Raw genomic sequence first — 12,323 nt, 5'->3', positions numbered from 1 at the left:
CACACTTGTCCAATATATATCTCTCTCTCAATAGTTTCGGCAACAATTGGTGCCCAGCTTCAGCCAACAATGGAGCATCCTCCCCTCTCTCTCTCTCTCATACACATACAAAATATCCATTGGAAAAAATGGGTAAAGAGTTTGGGTTGTCCCAAATATCCCAGATTTGGAAAAAGAAAGGGGTAAAACCCAAAATGGAAAAGAATTTTTGGAAAAAGATTTAGGTCAAGGATTGAAGAAAATTTTTTGTAGTTTTTACCCAAAATTTGAATTTAGATCTTAAAATAGATCAAGATTGAAGATGCTCTAACCTCTCCTTAAACAAATGGCAAAAATCCTGTTTTAGTTGTGCATATTTGTCCAAAGCAGTCCCTGATATTTTAGGGGCCCGATGCAAACTTGAAGGTCGGATTCCCTTACGTACTTTTACTAGAAAATAAAATGAACAGCAAATCAATCTCAAAATAAATAAAAAAACATATATATAATTATGAAGACTAAATTTTTGAAAGTTGTGATCATTACAAGAACGCAAAAGTATCACTTATGTATATATCACTCTTTTTTGCCTGGGTTCATTAATAATGAGCTTATCTTTTTTATACGTAGTAGAGACGGAACTATGTGAGGGCTTATGGGGTCACGGCCCCCGCGTAGTTTTGGGTATTTTTTGTAAAAAAAATATTTTTCAAAAATATATATATTTTAAAAAAAAATTCTTGTTATTCGTTAAACCTGATCTAATCTATCATTGAGAACTTGGGGAGAGGGATGGGTTCTTTCGGAAATCGCACTCTTCCTATTTGCATGGGAGTATAAGGGATGCACCACCTGCACTCCACTCCATTTGTTTTTAAAATATTAAGAATACTTATTTTTTTTGTTAAGAGCCACACTACTACAATAATAGATAAAGGTCACACCAAGAAGGTTCACAAAAATCATGGTTTTAGTAAAAGTGTGATAAAAAATTGTAAGCTAAACTTGTAATTTCAATTTAAGTCAAAAGCTGAGATAAAAAGTGGTGCTTAATATATTTTATCTCATTTCTTTAAAAACTGTGATTGTAGATAAAAGATCTCGCTCTTGTGGTAAGATAAAAGACTGAAACCTTAAAAAGACCTCACTCTTGAGGTGTGATAAAGATTGACATGCGGAATGAGCAATATAAAAGACCTCGCTCTTTTGGCGAGATAAACGACCGAAGCCTAAAAAAGATCTCACTCTTGTAGCGTGATAAAATACTGACACGTGAAAAAAGCAAAATAAAAGACTTCGCTCTTGTGGCAATATAAAAGACTGAAGCTTAAAAAATACCTCACTCTTGCAGCGTAATAAAAGACCGACTCTTGCGGCAAGATAAAATACTAAAGTCCAAAAATGATCTCATTCTTGTGGCATAATAAAATTAAGACTGACTCTTGTAGCGAAATAAAAGATTAAAGCCTAAATTTTAGATACTTTGAAGTTCTTAATTTTTTTAAACAACTAGTCTAAGAGATATAAAACTGTGAACCTATATGTTTTGTTTTACTCACCTTTTAAGTTTCTTGGGGAAACTTACATGTGTCCCCATCTGGTTGGGATATTTGGATGATAGGACACAACTTACACTTGTCAAAAATTGGGAGTTTACGTTAATTAAAACTTAACTTTAGATATTGAATTATGTGTTTAGATGGTAGAAATTCTTTTTGTGTATGCTAGAAATTAACTAAGTAGATGGAGATACATGTTTAAGGATGGACACATAGTGTTGGAACTTGGATGTTTAAGTGTATGTATATATATATCGGGGCGGTTCGGAGACACCCAAAAAAATACCTAAAAAAATACCTCTTAGTTCCCGATCAAAATTTGATGATCCGAGCCGCTCAATATGATTAAAACATGATTTTAAGGGTAATCGCGAGAAATCAGCAAAAAAAAAAACCAGAAAGTGCTTGATCCGAACAGTTTCTAACAGTTTTTTATTGAACGGTTTAAATAAAAACTGCTCAAATCAAGCATTTCCAGGTCATTTTTTTTGCTAATTTCTTGCAGCCACCCTTAAAATCACATTCTGCACACATTGAATGATTGAGATCATAAAAATTTGATCGGAAACTATGAGATTGAGATTTGGGGTGTTTTTTTGGGTGTTACTTGAACCACACACACTACATACTAAATACCAAAAAATACTATTTAAATGTACAAGTGGAGAGCAATGAAAGCGAGAGAAGGAAAGCTAATAAGAAAAATCATACTATAGGAGACTTACAAAAAACAAAACAAAAAAGTCATAATAGGAGGGCGTGGAATACAGCCATTCAAATTTTCGAAACAAGAATGCAGCGTTCTTTTATACTTATCTTAAAATAAAATAAATTGGTTTGCCATTATTTAAAAAAAAATCGTATTTTTTAGAAAAGTTTCTCACTTTAGGAAGTAAGTATAAATATTTTTATTTTCTTAATGTAACAGAAGTTCTTGGCAAGCTTAGTAATATGTGCTTGGGAGATCAACCAATGGTGTGTGGGTTTGAAACTCGACAATGGCAAGACAAAGATGGTCTAGCAGGAAAAGATCTGATCATTTTGAACTTTTCAATCATGGTTTATAACCGTGATCCGATCTCACCTGAAAAGATCATGTGTTTAGGATTGTGATTGAAGACATACGATCACACTTAATAAGTGTGATCATTTTGAATTTTCCATCACGGTTTATTACCATGATCTAAAGTAAATGGCTTACGATCACACCCAGAAAGACCACGATTTTAAAACCGTGATTAAAGACATACGATCACAATTAATAACTGTGATCATTATCGTTTATTATAGTAGTGACTCTACATATTGTTTTTTTTTTTTTTTTGTATTGGGTGTTATTTAAACATTTAAATGCTTTAGACTATGTTTTGGGTCCCAAAATCTAACCTCTCTCTCTAAGCACTCTCCAATCAGTTTTTCCTTCAATTATTTCTCTCATTTTTCTTTTTATCTCTCTCCCCTCATTAACCAAAAAATCTCCTCAAAACCCAAACCAAATAAAATATTAGATTCCCGAATTTTGAAAATTCAAAAGTTATTGTTCATAGTTCGGCCTCCACGTTGAAAAAATCCCGGTTCCGTCCCTGATACCTAGTACAACATCCTATACCCAACGAGGGTTGTCTCCACTGGCCAGGGGGTTTGCTCCCATCCTAGAAGTCTGAGTTGGATTATCGGGGGTAGGCTAACCAATTGGAATGTGAAAGTCCATGTAGGTAGCTTCATGAGCGTGCGCGTCAGTGATCCCCCTCCTAGCTGCTTCTAACTTCTTGAGTGCTTATTTTCTATGGCTGGCCCTTGCTAGGTCAATGAGTCTTATCCCGATTGCGTATGGGGATATCTCCTATATTGTCAAAAAAAAAATTATCGTAACATATGAGGCCCTTAATTTTTAAAGTAGGTTGGAAACCGAGGCGCAAGCCTTTTTCGCCTCCCCAGACGGGCCTGCATTTGTTCTTTGACCTTAGACATGTCTGATAGATCTTGATGCATGGTTGAACACACACGGTCCCCTCCACCTAAACAATTAGTACGTAGTATTACTGATGTGTTAGACATAAATATATTAGTCTAAATTACGTAACGGCGGTTGTTAATCCACGATTAGGGGGACAAGATTAATTTTAAATTAATCAGTGCACAATATTAGATTTGCAAATCTGAAGAATTAGACAAGCAGGGAAATGGGAAACCAGCATGTGGCAGATTTATGGGATATGCTCAAAGAGTACTTACGTCGTTCAAATCTTGCCGAAGATCTAATCCCTCCGTATAGAGTGCTTGACATACGGAAAACTGCTTTGATTTGGAGAGTGCGATCTCCTTCGGGCATATGCTCTATTTTGAGTTGAATCCGCCAGATAGTCGATCGAGTTTCATGGGGATAGTAATGCTTTTTAAACATCCTCGATGTAGATCTAGTTGTTTTCTGCTAATACGATCGTGAAGGCGCTTTCGTTTCATCAAGTAGACACATCGTCATTGCTTGCCTAGTTTGAGATTCAGTTGTTCGGTGCGCATTTAGTCTTAGCAGATTGTGGTTTAACGCTTACTGTTTGTATCCTCCATCCATTGGGCAGTGGTTAGGGATAATTTTTCTTTTTTCCATTTCCTTTCCGTATAGAGAATAATATGATTGTGTAGTGACAATTTATGTTTATCTTATGGAGAAATTAAGCAAAAAGTTTTTCATGTCCTACTAACAGTGGCTTAGAAGAACTGTGCTATACACACAGATAAATAGGTAACAGATTTTGCACAGATTTTTGTGTAGGGTTCACTACGGGTCTCACACAAATAATTCAATCCGTTCATTAAATGTAAAACATTTTTTCAAAGGCTTCTGCAAAAAATCAGCTTAATCTGATACCTATAGATGTTCGATCCAATCATTAAACTTTTCATTTGATTTTCAGATTAATGAAATGTTAAACGATTGGATCAAGTACCTATAAGTATCGGATTGAGCTAATTTTTTGCGGGGGCCATTGAAAAAATATTTTACATTTAATAAACGACTCGGATTATTTGTGTGAGACCCGTAGTGGACCTCGCATAAAAATCTGTGCGGGGTCTGTGTACAACAAGTCTGTGTCAACAGACTTATTGGGCTTTAGAATGGGCTCTACAAATGTGCTTTTGGGCCTATTCCAGGCCTTTTCATGTGGCGAAAAAGTGGGAAAAATCCTATCTACATATCTCGTCTTCCAAAATTTGAAAATCTATTCATTGAGCAAGACCTTTTACTAATTTTTTTTCGGTACACAACATAGCATCACTATATAGACTGATTATTCAGCACTCCTAAAGCACCGCCTCCGTAAAACACTACATAATTGTGACATAGGAGGGATTGACATAAAAAATCCTATGCTTGGCAATCGCTTACTTTTGTTGACCAATCTATATACTTCCTTCGTCCCAATTTAAGTGTCTACATCTCTATTTTGGGATGTCCCAAGATAAGTGTCCACTTTCTAAAAACAACCATCAAAATATGCCAAACTTCTAATTTTACCCCTAAAAAGTAACATTTCCTTCCTAATTAATTTGACAGTTTTTTATATTTGTTTCATTTTAAGATTGAAAATATTTTTCAATTTATTATATTTTTCATGATTTTGAAAACTTTTTGTAGTAAAATTAATTGAGATCTATCAAATAAGATCCATATTACATATTTTTTGATATCCATATTAAAAGATATAAGTGGTTTCAAAACATATAATCAACTTCACAATTTTTAAGGTTAATTTTGGAAGTTTAGACCAAAAATTTTTGAATTCTTAAATAGCACAATTTTTCGTAGAGGACACTTAAATTGGGACGGATGGAGTATTAAATTTACACACACAAACTAACTTGGGACTTGCCAAGTACAAGATTTTTCATGTCCAACTTACACTCTCTTGGAATGGGCTTAGCCACTCTACCAATATGTGTTGGGCCTATTTCAGGCCTTTTTCCTATAAGTTGGACCTTACACAACATCAGGGCTTTTGAAGCACAAACACTAGAGTTTATGTTAAGGGCTTCAATATTGTGTAAGGTAAGGTGCGCATGTGAATGAAGAGAGTGACGATTTTTTTTAGGCAAATTTTACAGGTTTTCCTTAATGACGAAAATTCTCTAATACATGAGAAATAACAATAAATCTTCCGTAGTTTGTATGTTCATTTTACCGACACCCCCAATCGATAAATTATCTACCCAAAACACGTGATGAATTGAGCTAAAAATGACTTGTATCTAAGAATTTAATTTTTCTGATGATACAAAATAATAAACTATCAATTCTCACTTATTTCAAAACAAAATGGTCTTTTTACCTATCGAAAGAGCTATTTTGATAATAAGGGTAAATTTTAAATAATTAGTTATTTTTACTAGCAAAAAAGCTATTTTTTTTTTCGAAAACAACAAATTTACTTTTTGGACAGGTGACATTTTTTTTTCATTCTGTGAATGAAGGTGAATTTGTTAATATAAGACACTTATGACTAATTTTATGACATATTTGGTCGAATTATTACTCATAGGGTGTCGATAAAATAACATTAAAATCAGAAAATGTTTATACTTTTTTGGCCACCTACACTTTCTTTTTTTTCCACATAAATTTACAATATTGTCTCATACATCCAAGGACAATAATGTAAATTTATGTGAAAAAAAATTTAAAAAATGAGTATGAATGACTAAAAGAGGAGTGTGAAAATCATTTTCCTAGTAATTTATCATCGGTTTTGCTAATCTCCGCCTACTCGAAGGAGGATAATATACATATAATTTCAAACAAGTTCGGATATCAATGCATATTTCACAGATGTTAATACACTTTCACAAATATCAATATACCATTTTCAAATACTGATACACTTTTTTACCTATTATACTATCCATTTGTGCGGATATTAGAATAATCCATTTACGGATGAATTTGTCATTATGGCACGGGGTGAGAGTGAAATTACCCTTTTTGGAAAAAAATCAAGAAAAGGAAGACCTGAGCACATAGCAAGGAGCATAATCGTTCTTGCTCTTCAAGTCAAGTCGAACACATCCATCATCGTTTTCGTTTTCAGAAAAACATCACCGTTTTTCAATTCGCGTAAATGGAATTCGTAGTCGAAGAAGGCAAAAGCCTTCACGAAGAATGCTCCACCTTGATTCTGGTTCGTTCTCGTCACTCGTCAGGGCTTTCATGTTTTGCGCCTTTGCATTTGATTACGAAAAGTAGCTTCTAGGGTTTTTATAATTACTACTAGTAGTTGATTTCGTGTGTTATTATTATAGCCAGGTTTATCGATTGGGAACGTGGGACAGCTAGCGGTGGATCTGTTGGTGTCGTCGACGGGAGCAGAGAGAATCGGTTACTTGGATGATCCGAACCTTCTTCCCTGCGTTGGGAATGACGCTTACTTGCCCTCTCCTCAGGGCGACCTTGCTCTCCCTCTTGAAGGTCGATTTCTATCTTGTATTCCTACATATAATTGCTCTCTCTTCCTTCTTGACTAGCATTGTGCCTAGAGGTGTCAAACGGACTGGGCTGGCACCGGTAGGTCACGGACACGGTTTGAGGGGCCGGGCACGGGCACGGTGTGGTCTTAGACTGGCACGACATGTAAGTGGGCGGGGCACGGTCCGACATGGTTCTAGTCATGCGCGAAAGGGCACGGGCACGGCACAACAAATACTAAGTTGTTAGTTGTTACACAAATTTTTTTTTTTTTTCCGACGAAACTAAATGGGTCGACGTGGGCATAACAAAACACATCACGAGTAAAAAAGGCACGACCCGAAGCACGGTTGGCATGAAGCTAAATGGGCCGGCACGGCCGTTTGACACCTCGTTCCATGCACGGGGAACGAAAATAAACGTCAATGTGAACTTTTTTTTCTACTGTCATGTGCATCGAACGGGTCCAATGCTAGTATGCATCTATTGAAATGTATTATAGTGTGTCTTTATTTATGTATTGGAAGAGGTTGCCTGTGGAGGAATTCATAGTCGCTGACACACTTAGGTTGCCTAAAGACACACCTATATGTGCATATTAAATGAAACAATGGATCAAAGAGGTTGCTATGCATCACTTAGGCAATGTTTGGTTCACTGCAATAACACGGGAATGGGCATCATTCCTTTGTAATGCTGATCCTGATATTTGGTTTGCTTAAAAATGATGGAATGTATAAATTGCTAATGGAATTGACATTCAGGAAATCAGGTCAATGGTAATTCTACTATGGAATGACTTTTGTATACCAGTAGTGTGTGGGAATTACACATGTTTTTTATGGGTATTCTTTGTTGGTTTCAAGTAAGTAGCGCTGTGCTTGTTGATTCTATAATCACATCACATACTCTAGAGTAATAATAAGTGTTTAAGTTGCAGTTCTCAGATGGTTGAAAAGTAATACACCGTGCCTATTCTTGTTCTGATCAGCTATAGTGAAATTTTCTAGTGGCTGCATGGACTTTCCTTTGTTGTCGGTATCTTTTTTAAGGCATGGCGTTAATTTTTTGCTTTTCATTTTCAGCTTATGATTCAACTTCTAATTCGCTGATTCTTATCCAGCAGAGATCCCCAGTTGTGAAGGTAACAATTTTAAATCCCATGTTCTCCATGATTATGGTTCTTTCGTTGTTCTGCTAATTGTGAAGAAAGCATGTCAAGATGGTAAAATCTTGTTAAAAGAAATTGTATAATCTGAAACTAATATGAATATTGATAAAATTTGAAGCATCTGAAATTTAACAAGAATGGTAGTGGAACTGGATGGAACTTGAACATCTTGTGCGGCTAGATTGTTGGATGTTGTTCAACCATCGTTGCAGTTGCATTGGTGATTGGTGTATAAGTTTTAGCATTTTCATATGATCGAAGAAATTCTCTCTACACTCTGTTCTTTGATTGCCTCTCTCCTGTACTCTAGTACATATAGAGCACCGGTCATCAAATCTTCTCTTAGTCCCATGAAAGTTAAATGCTCAGTGGATGTCATTAGTGAATTACAGCCGATATGGAAAGAAAATTCGCGAAGGATTGTATTTGTATTAATGATCTAGTCCTCGGAAAAAAGAAAAAGTACTCTTTGGATTTTGATTTGTTTGTTTTTTGTCGCAGTTGTGGTTGTGGATGTTTTGCACTGAAATGTTGCCATCATATCATGGTGATATATTCTTGTGCACTGAACTGATTATGGTCATTCTTGGGAAGCCTTTGTAGCTGACCTCAAATGAAAAAGAGGAGTGAAAGTTGGTTTTAGGGTGCACCTATTTTTGTAGTGGTTTCATCAATCAAAATTTATTTTTCCCTGATAACTATAAGTTTCTTCAATCAGTATCATACCATCATCCATATTTAGGGCGCCAAACTGATTTACAGTTTGTAATGTGTGCATGTGTACAATCTTGATATAGATATACATATTATTTAGCTTGGAAACCACCTGAGACAATAACACACATATGATTTACTTTGTGATTGTGTTTCCTATTTCTGCATGGTGGTGTAGATATGGTCACCCTGTTATGCGTCCTTTTCATGTTTGTGTTTGTTTCCATCTTTTACAAGATGGTGTTTTCAGGTCTTTACAATGTCTATAAAGTTCTAAGTGGCTACTTAACAGGGAATGATGATTGAATTTGCAAAGAATGTGGCTGATTTTGCCGCTGCTAGCGGAAAGAAGCACATCGTCCTGCTTTCTAGCTTAGATTTTGGACGTTGGCAAACAATTGACATGTCAAGGTATTGAGAATAACAATGTTTACTTTGATATTTCATTTCCCGAGCTTCAGTCATGCATCATTGTTCAATCATGCTCCCCGGACGACTAAGCACTCTAGGAACCTCTCAGTGAATGACCTTTTTAGGTCATTATTTAACTTGAACTAGCTCTGGTTGGGTCGTTAGGCTCCTATGGATGTATTCTGCTGGTCATGGCCCTGTTATCGATGGAATAAGTGAATTCTTATGGAGATGAATGAGAAGGGAAAAGTAAAAACTGGGTGCAAAACTCTACGTGTGCCACTTTAGCTTTTATGTTTACGCCAGATTGACCTTATGACAAACTTTAACATATGCAATTCTCTCTCTCCCTTCTTCTTCTTACCTTTTGGCTCCCTCCTTTCTCCTTTCACGCTTGACCTCAAATTTTCTTTATTAGGGGGAACTGATTTAGATAGAAATTGTTTGTTGAAATGCATGCTTCTGAATGACATAAAAAACTGAAACTCATAAGACATGCCAATAATCTGCAGAGATGATTGTTTGATCATATTTTCAAGCTTTTTGTCTGTGTGAGAGCCTACTAACCAGCTTGGTCCTTTGTTAGGCCATTGACAGCATTTATTTGATTACTTGGTGATTTTGTTTTCAGTGGTTTGCAGATATATTACCTTTCTAGTGCCAGTGTGAATGGAACAGATGTTGACTGTGAGAGACTTGGGTGGAAAAGACTTCAGGAGTATAACCCTGCTCAGAGGATGTGGAAGTATCTTAGCACCTTAGCTGAAGGAAATGCCGAACTGGATGATGATATGCCTTCAGAAGATGAACTGGGGGAAGAAGATTACTGTCCAAGTTTACCTTTTGCCGCAATGTTTTCTTGTTTCAAGGTAGTATCCTTGAAATTTCACTGCATTCAACCGTGAAAATTTCTGATGTCCAGTTATCTGGTGCTTGTTTTGGTTAAATTTGTTAAAAAGTTCTATTTGTGCATGTATTTTGGAACTTACGTCATTCTCATGTGTAGGTATTTTTGCTTCCCGCCAAAATTCTTTAGTCTTGATTTCCAGAGAAAAAGTTATGTATTAGTATGACTTTCTGCAGATTGATATTTGGTTGAACTAGTTGAGTCGTAGTTTGTAATACTAAGTGTTGTGAGATGACTTCAATTTGTTACTACTTTGTCATTAGACTCATTACCACTATTGCTACTGCAGCTGTCCTGTTTCCAAACTATGTCATTGATTATATTATCTGTCATTCTTTTAAATTCTTTGTTCTAGCTTCTTCTGTCTTTAAAATAATGGTTTGTTTTAAAGTTTGTAAATTATTGTTAATGCTGTAATTTGTGGACCAATTTTATTTTTGGCTTACGAAATATTTCGGGGTAATTTGACTTAGGCCAAAGGATTGAAGGTCACTTGCTTATTATGCTATTGCTCGGAAGGGGACAATATATCAGAGGCCTTTCAACTTGCTGATGCTGCATGCAGACTTTTGGATATAGACCCTAATAATTTTCATGGTATGTTTGAACTCTTACTACTGCCTCTCTTTCTTTTTTTTTGGGTGAAAACACAGACAAACTCAAAAACAACAACAGAAGGAAAGGGAAAAACCAATAATTGGTGAAATGAAGTTAGATGGGCGAACATGAATTTCCCTCCTGCCAACTAGCAATACCGTGTATCCCGGGACAGAAGGTTGTTTACTTGTCGACGTATAAATCATTGAATTCTTTGCACATATTCAAACTTGGAAATGTTTGCGGTTCATTTTTTTCTTCCTCGTCCCCTTCCTATTTGTACGATACATAATCCTGTGAACAAACGTAGAATCTCATACACCGTGTCCACGGAAAGTTGAATTGTCATCCAGAATCTTACTTCCATCTCTAACTGTTTTTCTTTCCAATGTTAACCCTAGAGTAATTCCAGCCTTCCTTTTTGAATCACATTAATTCTGGTAATTGCTTTGTTCAGGTAATGCCGGCGGCAAATGGATTGTCCCATTTTCATGGCAGACCGTGTATGGACCTCCCCCAGATATGTCTCTCTTTTAGTTTGGACTTCAGGAGGGAAGCAACTCAGCTTTGATGTATTTCTTACTCTTCTATGGAAGTAATTTTGTTCTTTACTTTACGTGCATGCGGCTTTTGTGCTTGACCACTGGTAGTAATTCCAATGTAGCTGTTTTCATGGAATTGGCAAAAAAGAACCAGTCAATTTTTTTCAAGTATAAACCTGGAAAATAATTTCGTATCGTACCTTGTAGTTTCGTTCGGTTCGTAGCTATGGAGATTTTTATGTGACAAATGAAAGTCGATTTTGACGCTATTAACGTACTTGATGTTTTTGCGATCTGATTTTATGGTATCAGGCTATGTCAACCGTCTGGCTTGCGCCGGGGTTGCTCCCTTCACGTCACTCTCTCCGACTCTGCTTTCTTTTTGCCCTCACATGTACACTACACTTGCACATCTACTTATCTTATTTGTATTTTCAACAACCAGATTAAAGTCCCAACTAGACTATTTCTGGCCATGGCTGACCCCTTCTCACATGTGCTCATCGATTAAGCACCGAAACATGCCTGCAGATGCAGCTGATGCAAACCAAATCAAGGGATATATTCATAAGAGAGATAAATTCTAAAATGGGATATAAGGAGCAAAAGCTCTCTATATTCTTTTATCAATTCATCAAAAAAACTAACTGATGAGGGCACAAGACACCTATTTATAGACTCAAAATCTATACATACTATAGACGCTAAAAAGATAACAATACTCTTAAATCCTATTGCATCATACACCCCTTTTAAAAAAAAACTTGTCCTCAAGTTGGACGACAAGACACAAGACAACTAAATGAATAAAACATAGAACTATAGAAGTATTTATTATGCAGCTCCGAAATAGGCATGTGGCTACATTTCCTTGATCCATGTCATCCTCATGATATAACCCATTTTCAATATGAGCTTCTCTTTGTGTACATGCACCGCATCCATACTTATGTGAGATGAGATCACCCATTTACCATGTCTCTTG

The 12,323-nt window shown here is 36.0% G+C and overlaps 1 protein-coding gene across 1 annotated transcript; it reads left to right on the top strand.

The window, feature by feature from the left end:
• Window positions 1-6,532: 6,532 nt before the first annotated feature.
• On the top strand, window positions 6,533-11,607 carry LOC131325687 (uncharacterized). Its single transcript, XM_058358083.1, has 7 exons — window positions 6,533-6,712; window positions 6,834-6,999; window positions 8,082-8,140; window positions 9,174-9,292; window positions 9,924-10,161; window positions 10,673-10,796; window positions 11,254-11,607. The coding sequence occupies exons 1-7, from the start codon at window positions 6,653-6,655 to the stop codon at window positions 11,331-11,333; spliced, it is 846 nt and encodes a 281-aa protein (XP_058214066.1). The 5' UTR covers window positions 6,533-6,652; the 3' UTR covers window positions 11,334-11,607.
• The last annotated feature ends 716 nt before the right edge of the window (window positions 11,608-12,323 follow it).

This window comes from Rhododendron vialii, chromosome 5a, assembly GCF_030253575.1.
Source record: "Rhododendron vialii isolate Sample 1 chromosome 5a, ASM3025357v1".
In the NCBI taxonomy this organism is placed as follows: Eukaryota; Viridiplantae; Streptophyta; class Magnoliopsida; order Ericales; family Ericaceae; genus Rhododendron; species Rhododendron vialii.
Note: the sequence above shows the minus strand (reverse complement) of the source record. Positions and strands in the feature narration are given on the sequence as shown.